Source organism: Alternaria viburni (genome assembly GCF_023758015.1).
Source record: "Alternaria viburni strain BMP 2772 chromosome Unknown scaffold_1, whole genome shotgun sequence".
NCBI classification, from domain to species: Eukaryota; Fungi; Ascomycota; class Dothideomycetes; order Pleosporales; family Pleosporaceae; genus Alternaria; species Alternaria viburni.
In genome coordinates, this window is record NW_026055770.1 from 697,803 (window position 1) to 712,669 (window position 14,867).

The 14,867-nt window shown below is 53.5% G+C and overlaps 8 protein-coding genes across 8 annotated transcripts; 5 read left to right on the forward strand and 3 right to left on the reverse strand.

Moving 5' to 3' along the window:
• Positions 1-140: 140 nt before the first annotated feature.
• J4E79_000252 (uncharacterized protein) lies at positions 141-766 on the forward strand (the record flags this gene model as incomplete). The annotated part of the gene is made up of 2 exons (XM_049349169.1): positions 141-365; positions 419-766. The coding sequence occupies 2 exons, from the start codon at positions 141-143 to the stop codon at positions 764-766; spliced, it is 573 nt and encodes a 190-aa protein (XP_049215956.1).
• Positions 767-935: 169 nt separating this feature from the next.
• Positions 936-3,880, reverse strand: J4E79_000253 (uncharacterized protein; the record flags this gene model as incomplete). The annotated part of the gene is made up of 3 exons (XM_049349170.1): positions 936-3,121; positions 3,174-3,310; positions 3,360-3,880. The coding sequence occupies 3 exons, from the start codon at positions 3,878-3,880 to the stop codon at positions 936-938; spliced, it is 2,844 nt and encodes a 947-aa protein (XP_049215957.1).
• Positions 3,881-4,564: 684 nt separating this feature from the next.
• On the forward strand, positions 4,565-5,089 carry J4E79_000254 (uncharacterized protein; the record flags this gene model as incomplete). The annotated part of the gene is made up of 1 exon (XM_049349171.1): positions 4,565-5,089. The coding sequence occupies one exon, from the start codon at positions 4,565-4,567 to the stop codon at positions 5,087-5,089; it is 525 nt and encodes a 174-aa protein (XP_049215958.1).
• A 1,033-nt stretch (positions 5,090-6,122) lies between these two features.
• J4E79_000255 (uncharacterized protein) lies at positions 6,123-6,623 on the reverse strand (the record flags this gene model as incomplete). Its single annotated transcript, XM_049349172.1, has 1 exon — positions 6,123-6,623. One exon carries the CDS (start codon positions 6,621-6,623, stop codon positions 6,123-6,125), a length of 501 nt encoding a protein of 166 aa, XP_049215959.1.
• A 1,455-nt stretch (positions 6,624-8,078) lies between these two features.
• J4E79_000256 (uncharacterized protein) lies at positions 8,079-8,787 on the forward strand (the record flags this gene model as incomplete). Its single annotated transcript, XM_049349173.1, has 3 exons — positions 8,079-8,241; positions 8,291-8,558; positions 8,613-8,787. The coding sequence occupies 3 exons, from the start codon at positions 8,079-8,081 to the stop codon at positions 8,785-8,787; spliced, it is 606 nt and encodes a 201-aa protein (XP_049215960.1).
• Positions 8,788-9,196: 409 nt separating this feature from the next.
• J4E79_000257 (uncharacterized protein) lies at positions 9,197-10,693 on the reverse strand (the record flags this gene model as incomplete). The annotated part of the gene is made up of 3 exons (XM_049349174.1): positions 9,197-9,494; positions 9,601-9,829; positions 9,883-10,693. The coding sequence occupies 3 exons, from the start codon at positions 10,691-10,693 to the stop codon at positions 9,197-9,199; spliced, it is 1,338 nt and encodes a 445-aa protein (XP_049215961.1).
• A 156-nt stretch (positions 10,694-10,849) lies between these two features.
• On the forward strand, positions 10,850-12,595 carry J4E79_000258 (uncharacterized protein; the record flags this gene model as incomplete). The annotated part of the gene is made up of 1 exon (XM_049349175.1): positions 10,850-12,595. The coding sequence occupies one exon, from the start codon at positions 10,850-10,852 to the stop codon at positions 12,593-12,595; it is 1,746 nt and encodes a 581-aa protein (XP_049215962.1).
• A 647-nt stretch (positions 12,596-13,242) lies between these two features.
• Positions 13,243-14,433, forward strand: J4E79_000259 (uncharacterized protein; the record flags this gene model as incomplete). The annotated part of the gene is made up of 3 exons (XM_049349176.1): positions 13,243-13,363; positions 13,434-13,793; positions 13,850-14,433. 3 exons carry the CDS (start codon positions 13,243-13,245, stop codon positions 14,431-14,433), a joined length of 1,065 nt encoding a protein of 354 aa, XP_049215963.1.
• Positions 14,434-14,867: the final 434 nt, after the last annotated feature.

Sequence of the window (14,867 nt, forward strand, 5' to 3'; positions counted from 1 at the left end):
AAGCAGGGCGCATGGTGGAGCTTGCGCTTGCGTCGGGCTTGCTGCGAACGATGGATCGGCGGAGGAGCGTTATCGTGTCCCGCCCACGCTCCCCTCCCAAACACTGAAACTTTTCCCTCCACGCCGCCAAACACGCCGCCATGTCTGCCTCACCCCCACCCGAAGAGCGCGAGAAGGCCGACGCCGACGCCCGCGCAAAGGAGCAGGCCGAGCAGGCCGCCCTGCCCTACAAATGGGACCAGACCATCAAGGACCTCGACATCGCCATCACCATTGATGGCAAGTACAAGGGCAAGGACCTGGACGTCAAGATCACCCGCAACGCGCTCAAGGCTGGCATCAAGGGCCAGGAGCCTTTCATCGACGTTCGTCCTTGCTTGTTCCGCCCAGCAAAAGCATGTGCTAACGCTTTGTCCAGGGCGAGCTGCCTCATGCCATACGCGTTGACGACTCCACCTGGACACTGACCTCCGTCGGGTCCCAGAAAGAGATCTCCATCCACCTCGACAAAGTGAACCAGATGGAGTGGTGGGCCCACGTCGTCACCACCGCGCCCAAGATCGACACTTCCAAGATCCAGCCCGAGAACAGCAAGCTGGGCGACCTCGACGGAGAGACACGCGGCATGGTGGAGAAGATGATGTTTGACCAGAAGCAGAAGGAGCTAGGGAAGCCGACGAGCGACGAGCAGAAGAAGGCGGATATCCTGGAGCAGTTCAAGAAGCAGCACCCTGAGATGGACTTTTCAAATGCGAAAATGGGATGAGGACGATGATCCCTGGAGATGAAGATTTATACCCCAAGAAAAGGTCGTCAAGCAGATAGGCCAAAAGAGATATTACACGAGTTATTAGCATGCTTTCAGTTCGGTTTCTTGCATGACTTTGCCTTCGTGCCGAGAATGACATTCATGAACTACCTCAACACTACCCTCCTCACGTAACACCCCTCTCCCTACTCCCCTCATCGTCCCTCCCCGTACTCCCCTCCACGACCGGCGCCTCCACAACCAGCAACCCCTCGCCCTCCCCACCAAGCTGCGGCAGATTCTGATTCTGACTCGCCCGCCTCGTATGCGCACTCAGATTCAAACTCGGCTGTCTCTGCCTGCGTTTGGGCAACGGCGGCGGCGGCGTCGCGAGCTCACTCGCAGTATGCGCAGTACCAGCACTGCCAGCACTGCTTTTCCTCCGCCGCATCTCCCGAAACACATCTTCCCCATCGTCGTCATCTCCGCCACCTCCTGTCCTTGCGTCTTGATCTGGGAAGTGTGCGGCGGGCAAGAGGGAGGCTGTGCCTAGTGCTGTTTTCGGGCTGTCGATGAGATCTTCGACTGAGTGTTTGCTGGAGACGGCGGGGGAGCTGGGACCAGGGACGACGGGTTTGCGTTTCGTGAGATTCGCAAATGTGGAGGAGGCTGCGGCGGGGATGGCCCACGTTTGTCGTTTTTCGTTTTTGGGGTGCGGTAGAGGTGTGCCTGGCGGAGGGAGGGGTTGGCCTCTGCCCATGGGTTCCGAGTGGGATTTCGAGATGGAGGGATTAGAGTGGAGTTGCGGGCGGGGGTCCAGAGATGATGATGATGATGATGAGTCGTGATCTATGCTCGGGCCCTCGGATGTTGGTGGTCTGTTGGTGGTATTGGTGTTGGGCTTTGCGTTCTGCTTGGCTGCGAGCCAGTTCCTGGCTGCTGCTGTGGCAGAGTTGAGGGATTGGTTGATGGTCTGTTTCTTTGTCGCCATGTTGCTTGCTCCTGCTGCTGCTGCGGCGGCAGCAGCAATTTCCTGTGCAGATAGCTCCCTCGACTTGGTGCGTGAGTGATCCGTGTTCGGAACTGGTGCAGAGGCAATGCTCGCTGCATAAACCGAGGCAGCAGAAGTGTCTTCCGACGAGCTGTCTGATGATTCTGTCGTTTGGCGTGCGTTGCCAGGTCGCATTGGCGACTGCATCGGCGATGCGGCAGGAAGCGACTTGACACTTGTAGGCGTCATGGTGCGGTCGTTTGACATCTCAGCAGAAGCATTCGACGAGTCAATCTTCACTTGGGCCACGGATGATGACGACCGCATTGCGCGGGGCCTTATTGACGCCGAGGATGACTTGTGGTCCGTCGAAGTAGATACACCAGTACCAATTTCTTCTGAATCAACACTTGAGGCGATGGAGAAGTGCGCACTTGCCGCATCAGCCTTTTCATCAAGCTTCTCAGCGTCCGAGATCGCACTCTCCAGTGTGGCTTCGTCTTGCTTGATCTTGTCTGCATCTTCCTCATCGTCCTTTGCGCTATCCTCCCAGATTCCACCTCTTATGACCTGCGCAATAGTGTCGGTGAATGGCATGTCATCCCAGTTGGGCAACACCAATGTTTCGTTCACTACTTCCCGAATGCGATTCTCGATGGCCCTCAGAACAACGCCATATGTGATCTGACGCGAACTGACAATCGGCTCAAGCGAGAACTCCATCTTGGGGGGCGTCTCAAAGGTCATCCAGAGTCTATTGCTAGGCGGGGGCTTGACTCTTATGAGAATATGTCCATCAAGCCTCTTCAACACGGCAGCCAACACAAGTGTCACCTCGCGGGCTTTGAATCGAGTGCCCAGGTCGATTCGTACGGTAGCTGATATCTCGATGCGGAAGCTTCCCTTGTAGCTAACATCCGCCTCCACAACGAGATCGCCATCGACAGTCAGCTCTTTGAGCTTGGGGTTCGTGATGAAGGGCGGCGAGGTGCCCATGTCGACCTTGCGTAGCTGCACGCTGCTGATGATGGCAGGCTTAGGCACGCGGGCTATTTTCTTGTTGATCTTACTCGCGATAAAGTCTTTAATTTGCGAGGTCTTGTATAGAGCGAGAAACACCCTGCCAATTAGCGCATTGATCCAGCGAGTATGCAGGTTCTCCTCCGAAGCATGCAGTTGCTGGACTAGCTTGACGAGATCAGGTGTATCGAACTTGAGCGGAACGGACGACGAGCCTGTATCGGTGGGGTCTTTCTGGTTCTCTTGGGCGTGCAACATTGCGTGGTAGAAGTCCTCTTTCTCAGAGCAATTGTCTGAGAAGAGATAGAAGCCTTTCGCTTCGACATTGCTGTTGCTGTCCACCTGTTGAACCAGTCGAATGCCTGTATCTGTAAGCACTACGAAACCACGACGGGAGCTCGAGTCTCAGCATACAGTTCCTCTTGATCCAAAGCTCGCCCTCCGGTATGCGTTCTCCACCCCCATATATGTCTACCTTGTAATGTGCGAGCGATATGACATGGCGTACTTCGAGCTGATCTTCGTTGTCGTACAGCATAAGGTGGCCGAGACTGGTCTGTACTTAGTTTGACTTCATATACTTGAGATGTGTAGACATACCGCAGGACAACGTAGAAGACGTTCCGGGCCTTCTTGTTCTTCGCGTTTGATGCTTCTATCGTGGGACTCGCGTTCTTGTTCCTGTCAAAGATGCTCCTGTACATAGACTGGTACACACTCGGGCTCTCCACAGCTACTACAGCGCCGGCCGGCGTCGTTCGATCTGGAGGTTTGCCGTTCACGCCGCCTGGCACGTACTCTCGGCACACCGCAAAGTATCCAGCGCAGGCATCTGGCTCGTGAGTCCTTCCCTTCAGCTTCTCCAGTATCTCGTCATCTATCCCCACTCCGACTTGTACGTTGTCGTCGTTCTTTCCGTTTGCGGACGTGTCCGACTTCCTGCGCTGTTCTGGAGTTGCCCCGTCGCCTGCAGTGCTGATGTTGTGGTTGTCTTGTTCCGTGGCTCTGGTTCCCAAGTACCATGCGGCTACGAGTACAGCGGGCAGGAGCGTCAGCCCTCCGACGAGGTAGCCCCATAGGAATATCTTGAATACGGCTCCATACCCCCAGTCCCCACTCATCTTGGGTTACGTGTTATGCGGTGTTGTAGACCATCCCTCGCCATGTACATGTGCGTTGAGCGGATCGACGTTCGATTGTAGAAGGTGGTCGGTTCTGTATATGTGTCGGGGGCGCTTGGTTGAAGAGTAGTCGGTTGGCACGGCGCGTCGAAGCAAGTAATGTAGCGAGTGATGCTAGCGCTGGTCGAAGGGTCCGGGTGCCGGTCGTGTACGTCGCGCGAATGTTTGGTCGGAGAAATAAGGCAGTCAGGCGTCAGGCAGCGAGGTGTTCTCGAGTACTACTTGGCTTGGTCTTGGTCAGGGTCAGTGGCTCGACGCGAACTAGAGCTATGGTAGGGGCGGGGCCGGAGTTAACGCTCCACGTGTGAGGTGCACGTCGTTGATCGGCGCTAAAGCATTGTCCCGCGCTGCTATGACGGCATCTTCGACATTTCACAAACACGATTTTAAGAGAAGGGAATACATTCAAATTTAAAGAACTAGAGGTTTCTTCGAACTCGCCACCCTTTCACGATTGTATAAAGTAAGTGCTCTAGCTGAAAATGTATTTACGATGCGAAAGTAAACCGACGATTGCGGGAATCATCTCTTCTGACCCCATGCTCTGATCCGTGTACACACTATTTCTTGGATAACTGCTTATCGTCCAGCAGCCAAATATAAAACTTTCGCGTCCCCATCAGCATGGCTACTACGGAATCACAATCCTACAATCCAGACATTCCCTCGGACCCTGTTACCAAAACCACGGACACCATCCATGTCGAACTCACCCCGCACGACCTAGACTCCCTGTCCGCGACCAAATTCGTCCGATCCCCATCAGCAGGCGCAACAGTCTTATTCATAGGCACAACGCGCGACTCTTTCAACAATGAGCCTGTTTCGTCTTTAGCCTACACTTCCTACGCCCCTCTTGCCATCTCAACCCTGTTCAAGATCGCTACTTCTATCCTCACAAAACACGCATGCACCAAGATCGCCATCATTCACAAGCTGGGTGAATGCCCGATTGGAGAAGAGAGTATTGTTATTGCGGTTTCAGCGCCACATCGACAGGCAGCATGGAGAGCGGGCGAGGAGGCATTGGAAGAGACAAAGGACAAAGCCGAGATATGGAAGCTAGAGAGATTTGAAGGTGGGGAGGGAGTTTGGAGGGCGAATAGGGATGGGCAGAAAGGTGTGAAGGTAGAGGATGGCGCGAAGTAGGGGTGGAGAGAACGCCAAAGTAAACGAGGATTTGCAAGATGGTCGCCGGATGTGGAAGTTTGCTGAGCTCCCGGGTTCCTCGACGTAGATATACTGCAGTGTGACATGCTGAACGGTATATGTCCAGTTCGTGACATAAGACTGATTTTGGGGACCAACTTTGAGGCGCAGCACGTTTAGTGCCAAGGCTATGAAGCGCAGTGGAAAGTGGGCTTTGTAAGCTTATGCTGCGTATGTAGAGTAAAAACGCCTTGCATAAAGTACTATTGTACTATTCCTCATTTCGAGCTTACGACGTATGTCGTGAAGGTGAGTATGATTAAGTCGCTGGCTGTATATGCCGCATTGGGACGTCCCTAGATATTTGCACTTGTATCTTTGTTTGCAGCTACATTGCTGATTCCATCTAGTCTAGAAGAGATGCCATTGGCAGAAGCATTCTAACCACTAGTGCGGCTCTGAACATCAACGTGATGTCACATCATGCTGCATCTAGATAGTATGTGTCCCAACACCGTGTTGTAGCTGCCCATCACAACCCGTTTTTGGCTGAGACATGATTGAGACTGGACATTGTCGCGGTGAGACGCCGATCATAGACATTGCACTCAGCTTATGTTGTGGGACCCTTCCGGTAGCCGTTCCAACTAACTTTGGAACGTACCGGAAAGCATAGCGAACTAGTTCGATGCTCGAGGCTTCCCCCAGAATTGTCAACCGCGTGCCTCTGATGCAATCGATCGGAGGACAACGCCGTCGTTCTCAACATTCTGATGAGGCGTTCTGCACATGGTGCATTAGCATCAGGTAGCCTACATAATCTACGACACGTCGACAGTGTTGAGGGTCTCGACTTGACATAGAGGCGGGGTTGTACCAGTGGGCGCAGAATGATGTGCCTCGATTGCAAATGTCGCTCCGATGAGGCACTCCGAGCGCGCCGTGCTTGTGCTACCATGCGCAGCTACTAGGCACTCAGCCTTCCTGTTGTATACACTAATCTTACAGTCGTACTTGTACACGTTAACGGTCGTTATTGGTTCTTGTCAGAACCGTCCTTCTCGTCCTCCTCTATTATTCGCATCTGGCCGGATGCTGCTATCATCTCGCTGATGGTATTCGGTACATCATCCTCGGACTGGTATATCCGGTCGTAGTTCAAGCGGCCTCGTAGAACTGCGCGAGCTTCTCTCAGATTGGCAATATCAAAGGTCCACATTGCGCCACCCAGCGCCATGATGCCAACACTGGCGCAGTTCATCGTGGCCAAGTTCAAGGCCTGGCAGGCATCTGAGAAGGGACTGAAGTATTCGTGCGGGTTCGTGTTCGCTTCGTAAAACTTTGGCATGACACGGAGCTGCCGCCTCCATACGGCCTTGCGCGTTATTGCGGTCGAGGCCAGTAAGCTGGCACTTCCGAGGAAGTATATCGAAAGCTGGCGTAATGATCGTGAAGACGTAATGGGCGTTCCTTCGTATGTGCTTTCAGCCGGCCGTGGAGGGGGGTTGACCGGCGCTGCCGTTGGACGGGACATCATTCGCAAGATCGGAATCTTCTAAGCAGCTTCCATAAACCTCTCGAGCCGTACTGCAAGTATTCTGGGGTAATCTGTCGGGTGACTGCAGGACTAGCGTTGCATGCCGAATTCGTTGCGGACGTTGCGGACCCCCGAGCGTGTCTCTGCTGACAGAGGAGGGGAACTTGGGCTTGCCGAGAGTCGCACAGTCGAGGCGGCGTCGTGGAAATACCCGGAGCGAGTGTGTTATTAGCCAAAGGCGTGGCGTGAGAAGGGAATGGCCGGGCAGACATCTTCGTCAGCCCGTCACAGAAAAGTTGCGATGCAAGCCGGCGTCGGTGGGTCTCGGGCCGTGCGCCCAGATTCCCCACAATGGCTGAACCCCTCTTCACCCACCGCATCAATGCCCTGTCATGTACAAACAAGCTTTCGCCATGCCAAAGTGCTCGATCAGACGCGCATATTGCGAATGACGCCTTCAAGCAAGAGCTGCTGATTGCTCCAGCCGCACCTCCCTCGTATTGCCCATCTTTCCCCTCACTAAAACCGGGCGAGAAGAAGATTCGATATCAACCTGCAGTATGCAGTGATCACCGTCAGGTACACCCGACGACTAACTATTAGTTCCCGACCAACACACTCAGCTTACGCTTCCCCGGCTTTTTTGCCACCTCAGATGTTTCCGGGTTCCTGGGACTCTTGCTTGGAACCACCAGGGTACCCGGTGGACAAACGTGCGTGACGTACAGCACGTTGATTCGACACGTGCTTCTGTGTAGAGGTCCTTGATGCACAGCTGAGTATCATGTCGTACTTCCAAGTCATGGAGATACTCGTCAACTACCCGAGTCGTTGGTACCAACGATTTACGTTTCGCGGTCATCCACTCCATGAGAGAAAGACACTTGCCAAGTGCACTTCCAATTCCCTTCTCCACACCAGAAGATCCGGTTGGCTCATGTTCTACTCCCCCACTCATCGCTTTACATGGCTTGCGTACACATACTAGATGCATTCCCTCCATTAGTCATTAGACTGGTGGACTCGTGGATACTGGTAGCGTGGCAACTGCATGCATGCATGCTTCCATGGGACGACTTGATCTGGACCCGCATCGACATGCTTGACCTATTTTTGTCATTTGATACTCTACCTGCTGTACTAGGCACGCGGTGTATCTTCTTCTAAGCCATCGTGCGAGATGTGCAAGGTACTACGGATCGCTTCGTCGATCATCCGGGCCACCAGAGAACGACTCTGCCTCGTTTCTCCGCACAGGATGACAACGATGTGTCGGTTATGTGTATGTTGAGAAGCTAGGCTCGAGTATAAAGTAACCCTATAATCGCGCTTTGAAAGCATCATCAGCCTTCACAGTCTGCAACAGTCTAGTTGATACTCTTTCGCTACAAGTCGAAATCTGTCGTCAATTGCGTTACTTTCACCCTCGATCACTCAAATCTTTAGCTCAAGATGCTCTTCAAGAATCTCTTCGCGCTCGCTGCTTCAGCTTCTCTCGCTGCTGCTTTCCCCGGTTACTCCGCAGTGCCTCCCAAGTCTTCTTCCAGCGCATACGTGCCTCCTCCAAAGACTTCGTCTGCACCTCCTCCCAAAGAGACAACAATCTGCACTCCGTGTAAGTGTTTACGTGTAGCGTCCTGTGATCTTGGATTGACTTTGCTCAGCCACATACGTCAGCTCTAGCGTCGGGGAGGGCAAGACCACCTATTTGTCTACCAAGACTGTGGTCATTCCTGTCACCACTGTTACTGAGAAGCTCTCGACCGTCACAGCACCCTACCCATACACCACTACCGGCACCAGTACCAAGACGGTCACACAGCTCACCACCTATCTGACTACCAAGACCTACTCGACTGTGACTACCATCTACAATACCAAGGTGGAGAGCGAAGTCAAGTCTGCTACCAAGGTTGAGACCGTGCCAGTTGTGTAAGTATACGAACGCGACTGCTCGGAGTGTTCTGTTGGCTGACACGCATATAGCTCCACCGGAACTTCCTACAAGACCAGCGTCTCCACTGCTAAGGAGACCATCACAAGCTCCAAGACTACCGGATCTGTCGTCACGGAGACTGCGAAGAAGCCGACCACGTACATTACAACTGGCACCACGACGGTCTGCACAACGTCCAAGGGCGGCTATGGCGACGGCTACTAAGCCTTGATCTTCCGCGCATGAAGGAAACTAGCACTGCAGCTAGCAGGACAGATGGAATCGACCGATTGCGACGCAAGCTCCAACTGCGGTACACTCCTTGTGCAGGGACTATGTTTTGAGCGCGTAAATTCACGACCCATTTCGATTCTTGAGTCACTCCTTAGACTACCATCTTACCCAGCGATAGAGCTGCATCCATAACAATGAACATATTTTGGCAAAAGAGAGAGCAACGACACAAATTGCAAACTTCTAACTTCGATGATGTCAAAGCTCTAAAGCTGTAGTATCTTGAAATGAGGCCAGACGTTGAACCCCAAATCACGTACAAGTCCGCTCATATAACCAACGGATAAATCGCAGCAAATCGCCTCGTACAATATCCCCATCCTCACTATAAATCCAGCCCTCAATATCTCGACCTATGCTGCGGTCGCTCAGGACCCTGCATCATAGCCAAACGCGCAGGATTCATGCCAAACGTAGCGGCCTCAGTGGGCTCGTCTGCTGCAGCAGCCTCCTCTCCAGCCTCGGCGTCGTCACCGTCTTTCTTGCCCGACTTGGCCTCCTTCTTCGCCTTGCGCTCGCTCTGCTTCATTTCGAGTTCCGTCTTCTTGACGCGGTCGCGGGCACGCTCGTCGTGTAGCTTCTCGTTCTTGGCGGAGATTTTGGACTTGCGGGCTTCGCTGTTGCCGCCGCCTCCTGCGCTGTTGGATGGTGTTAGTGTGTGTTTTTGTCTTGTATTACAAACGGGGACCTGGGTCATAAGGAACCAGCGATGCGCGCAGGCAACATAGAGTGTAAAAGTCTTACCTCAGCTCAACATTGATCTTCCTGCCCTCCTTCTTCTTGGGGTCGGCGAAGAGGGAGTGGTGGTACTTCTTCAAGCACGTCACCATACGATCGTAGCGGTCGAATTCGATGAAGCAGGTGCCCATGAACTTCTCAGTGCCCTTGTATGTACGGAGACGGATGTCGGTGGGCTTGATCTTTTCGAAATGCTTCTCGATTTGCTCTTTCGTAGCACTGTAGGGAAGGTTGCCTGGAATTGCACGTTAGATGGGTATGATAGATCGGAATGTGCACAAGACGTACCGACGAAGACGATGAAGCGGCCCTTGTTAGCCTCGACTGCGGCTTGGGCTTCCTCTCCCTCTACCTCGACTTCGGCGCCACCCTCGACGTCTGCATCTGCGTCTTCTGCAGAGGCTTCACCGTTGGTCTCGGCTTTGGGCTCTTCAGTAGAGGTCTCGCCGTTGGTCTCTGCTTCTGCCGCCTTCTTTGCCTTCTTCTCCTTTTTCTCCTTCTTATCTTTCTTCTTTTCCTTCTTAGCAGCCTTGGAGTCAGAGTCTGCGCCGTTTGTCTGTGCAGGTGTGTCTTCAGATACGCCGTTCTGTTCCTCGGCTGCGTCTTCCATAGGTGTGTCCTCAGATGCGGCGGCGTCTTTGCTCTTCTTGGACTTCTTGTCCTTCTTCTCTTTCTTGGACTTCTTCTCCTTCTTCGCAGGCGTGTCCTCGCTGACATCGGGCATTGGCTCGTCATCGTTGACGCTGATAAAGTTCTCCGAGGACTTCATCTCATCGATAAGATCAGCCTCTTGCGCATCCTCAGACACATCCGCATCCTTGGACTTCTTGGACTTTTTCGATTTCTTTTCCTTCTTCTCCTTCTTTGCGTCTTCTAAGGCGTCTTCGACAGCCGACGTGTCGACATTGTCCTTGGACTTCTTAGACTTCTTATCCTTCTTGTCTTTCTTTTCCTTCTTCACCTCGGTCGCTTCGACTTCAGGCGCATCTTGGACATTGTCGGTCTTCTTGGATTTTTTGGACTTCTTCGGCGCATCCTCTGCTGCCTCGGCGTCGCGCTTGCGCTTCTTCTCGGGGGTGTGAATCTTAGATTTGGACATGGTGGGCGCGCAAAAATGGTGTAGATCTGTAGGAGCGTCGCGAAACGAGAATGGAGATCCTGAACTTTTTCTGCCGGGCGGTCGCGCAAGATTGTCTTGGCGCGTGAACTACGGCATCGATGCACCCCTCAAGCGACAGAATTGCAGTCGCAAAGCATGATGCGGCCCCCGGCGCATCGAGCAAAGCTCCCACACGGCTCGCTGAGGCCCCCGACATCGCGTACCTCTGACCGCCCATGTCCACGCCAGTTCTCGAACAAACACCCCCGCCAATTCCTCGTCGCGCATCAGGGCTCGCCCCGGCCACAGCTACCGTTCCTATATCCCTCGGGCCAGCACCTCTCCAATGGCCAACTGCAACGTCTGTTCTCCATTAGCGCCAACCACAAGAAATTCATAAAGGAGACGGCGAAATTGAGTGTGCGATACAGCATCCTCATCTTCCTCCTCTCATCATGTGTCAGTATCGCAAGTCTGGGCATATTGAGCGAGCAGCAAGAGCGGGCATTTCCGTCGCCGCATGAGTGGAGCCTGATTACGAGATTCAGATTCCGGAGAGGAAAGTGGTGGCAGGTGCCCGAAAACAACGAGGAAGAGGGTTTCCCCAACTGGGCGCGGGTCTACTCAGAGCTGGAATATGCGCTGAACCGATTGGAACACCCGAACAAGGATGGCGTAGGTCTGTCTGAACAGGAAGAGGGAGGGATCTTGGTGCCCGGCGTAGGCAAGGCAGGCTTCGATCTGACGGCCAAAAGCGAGGAGTGGCGACAAGGGTACTACGAAGTCTTGATGGGCATGGGTAATGCTGCAGAGAGGTTAGATGGATGGGTGACGGACAAGTGGAGGAGAAACGTTTGGGCGCCAGAATTCATTCAATCGCCCTCGAATCCACGACCGAAGGCTGTTCTTCCCGGCATGCCCGAGCCACCAGATGCGGAACATCGCTTTCCCGCGGCGGAAGCACCAGAGACGTTCTACCTCAAGGTCATCACCTCCAAGGGGTTTACAACATATCAACGGCTATCAGCTGCGCTGAGCTATGCCGACTGGCTCAACTTCAGAAAGCTCCCCGACTCGGCGGAGGAAATGTATAGATGGGCACTTGACATTGCCATTGCAGGCTTACCCACGCCCGAGCCTTCGACAGTCATCGACCGAGACAGTGCCATTCTGTCTTCTACGGCACCCAAGGAAGCAGTAACACCAAACATCCTCTACGCGGCGACAAACCTGGCTACTTTTCTAGCGGAACAACGAAGAGTCTCGTCCGCACTCCCAATTTTCGTCTCGCTGCTCCGTGCTCGTATCGAAGCCCAGGAGGCGCATATCCCTGTAGTGCAGGCACAAAAAGATTCTACTCTCGTCGGTACTCTGTTCAGCTTGCTGCGCGAGCCCGACTATCCAGAGGTGCCACCCTCTGGCGATGAACCACTCCTCCGCAAAGAAAGCGACCGCTGCGAAGAAGCCGCCTTGAAGAACTACATTGGCGAGATCCTTTTCGCGACAGCTGGCAGCTCATCTAGCCAACGCCAACAGGGCCTCTCATGGGTGCGCGATGGTGTCTCTACCTCCAAGCTCGCGCAATCACTCGAGCCCATACGCGCCAACGACGACCTCCGCAAGAAGTGCGAAAAGTGCGAGGAAGTTGGTCTCGAATCGTGGGGAAAGATCATGACTTACTTGGCTGCTGAGGCCCGCGAGAAGCGGGATCAGGCGAAGAGCGGAGGTTTGAAGGGGCTGGTGTGGAAGGTCAAGGGCACCAAGGCCCTGGATGAGGACGTGGAGAACCTAGAGGGTGAAGAAGAGGGTGTCATTCTTCGGCTCAACAAGCTTAGAAGCAAGATGCTCAAGGAGGAGTATGAGGAGATGGATCGCAAGTTTGCGCGAACCTTTGTATTCTAGCAACTGGCTGTAGGATATGACCCATGGAGCTGTACAACACCTACGCCCGCGTAGTTTTGCCAAGAACAACCGGCAATTTTACCCAAGACCCTCTCACAGCCCCTGCATCAATTCTGTCAGTGCAAGTTATCGCATGTGCATACTCAACATCACCATGTTTCAGACGTGGATCACTTTAGCCTTCACCCTATCAATGTCGGCACATCCCTCTGGCGCGGATCGCCACATCCGGCTCGCTATCAGGGCCCTAGCGCTCGAGAACCAATCATCCAAGCCACACCCGCTGTCAATTTCAACCGAACCGAACGCTTGCTTTTGGTCACCCATCAAATGTGTTCGCACGTGTGCCGGCCTCCCCGACTATTGGCGTGGGCAGCTGATTATTGCTTGGGGACACAGGCGAATTAGTACGAGTATGTCTGCCATGCACAGACGGTATGTCGCTAGCGCATGGGGTTTGGTGGAGGAGAATGGGTGGGTAAACCGTTCGTCTGATGCGGTTGTGAAGGGGGTGACTCGGTAGTCAGCTGGGCGTAGGCGTTTGTATAAGAGAAGCAGTGATTCAGCAGCTGGTTGTTTCTTGTGCGCAAACCCACACAGATCCCATTCACAACCACTGCCTTCGTTATATATCGAAAGACGACACGATGGCTTTCAGACCACTTGTCGCGCTGGCTACCATGGCCGTATCTTTGGTTAGCTGCGCCCCGCTCGCACTCGACGAAAGGCAGGCGCCAAATGGCGTTCCCGATTATGTGCTCAAATATGGTAAGCAGTGATACTCGCTCTTGCTTCGCTGTCTGTAATTGTACATCGAATCCCACTAACTGCTCTTTAGCGCCCATCGTCTACCTTCACTCACAGGATGCCTATTATCCCACCGATATACAAGCATTCCTGAACCATACGACTCCGCGAGTGGAGTTCAACGAGGTTTCTGGTCCTTCAAAGCCCCTAACTACTTCCAACCTCGATCAGATGGGCAGCGACGTCTGGCTCACATCCAACGACGACGTGACCAAAGATCCCACATGGATCAAGGGCACAAAACCCAACGCGCAGGGCAAGACCGAAGGAGCGACCACAGCGGCCATCATTGTGAACGACAAGGGAAGTGGCAACGTTGACGCTTTCTACATGTACTTCTACGCCTACAACTACGGCGGTGAGGTCCTGGGATGGAGCAAACTGAACTTTGGTACATCCTTCTCCCATCCATACCATAACACTGTTCAGTCCTAACACTCCAACAAGGCAACCACGTAGGGGACTGGGAGCACGTAATGGTCCGCTTCTCAAACGGTTCTCCCGAGGCAATCTGGTACTCTCAACACGCAAACGGCCAAGCCTTCCGCTATGGCACCGTCGAGAAGACCGGCGACAGACCCATCGCATACTCATCCAAAGGCTCGCATGCCAACTACGCCATCTCCGGAACCCACGACCACACCATCCCCAACCTCAATCTTCCCGGCGGCGTCTTGGAAGACTACACAGACCGAGGTGTGATGTGGGATCCTCTCCTATCGGCCAACTTCTACAAATTCGACGCCGGAAAGTCCGCTTTCTCGGCTTATGATGGTCAGGCGCCGACGGCGTGGTTGAACTTCAAGGGCAGGTGGGGCGATGAGGAGTACCCCGAGAGTGATCCGAGACAAGTCAAGCTATTTGGGCAGGCTAAGTTCTCGGGTGGACCGACTGGACCTGTGGACAAGCAGTTGAACAGGGAGAAGATCTGTCCGGATAACGGTCAGCTTTGCATCCTCAGGAGCATCCTCGTGCCAAGGAGTAGGGGTATGGATGAGGTTGCGCAGGATGGCGATGTTATCATAGAATGACGAGTGCGAGGCGGTGATTTCACGAATTTTTCGATTACTCTCACGTAATATATAATGATATTGGCTTCAACAGAGCAGATACTTCGTTCTTCTCACTGCAAAACAAGTATAATCAAGTTCCCCAGAGCCATTGAGGCTGTACCGCCCTCTTCTGTGTGCTCTGAGCCCAATAGATCGCCCCAGATCTAGTATAACGCCGTACACAAATCTTAGGGTATCATGATAACGACTGACTGAAAACTCAAGTTCCAACACGAATGATCCGCCAAAAACTTGGAAACACCCGGAATGACAGTAAGCTGCGCGCAACCCAAGAATAGAGAACCATTAATAAAATAAGAAATGATGATACAAAAGGTCAAAGCACGATGACTCGAAATACGGTGAGCTGACGCGAGCCACGTAGCACTGTTGAAACACCACAGTAGTACGAC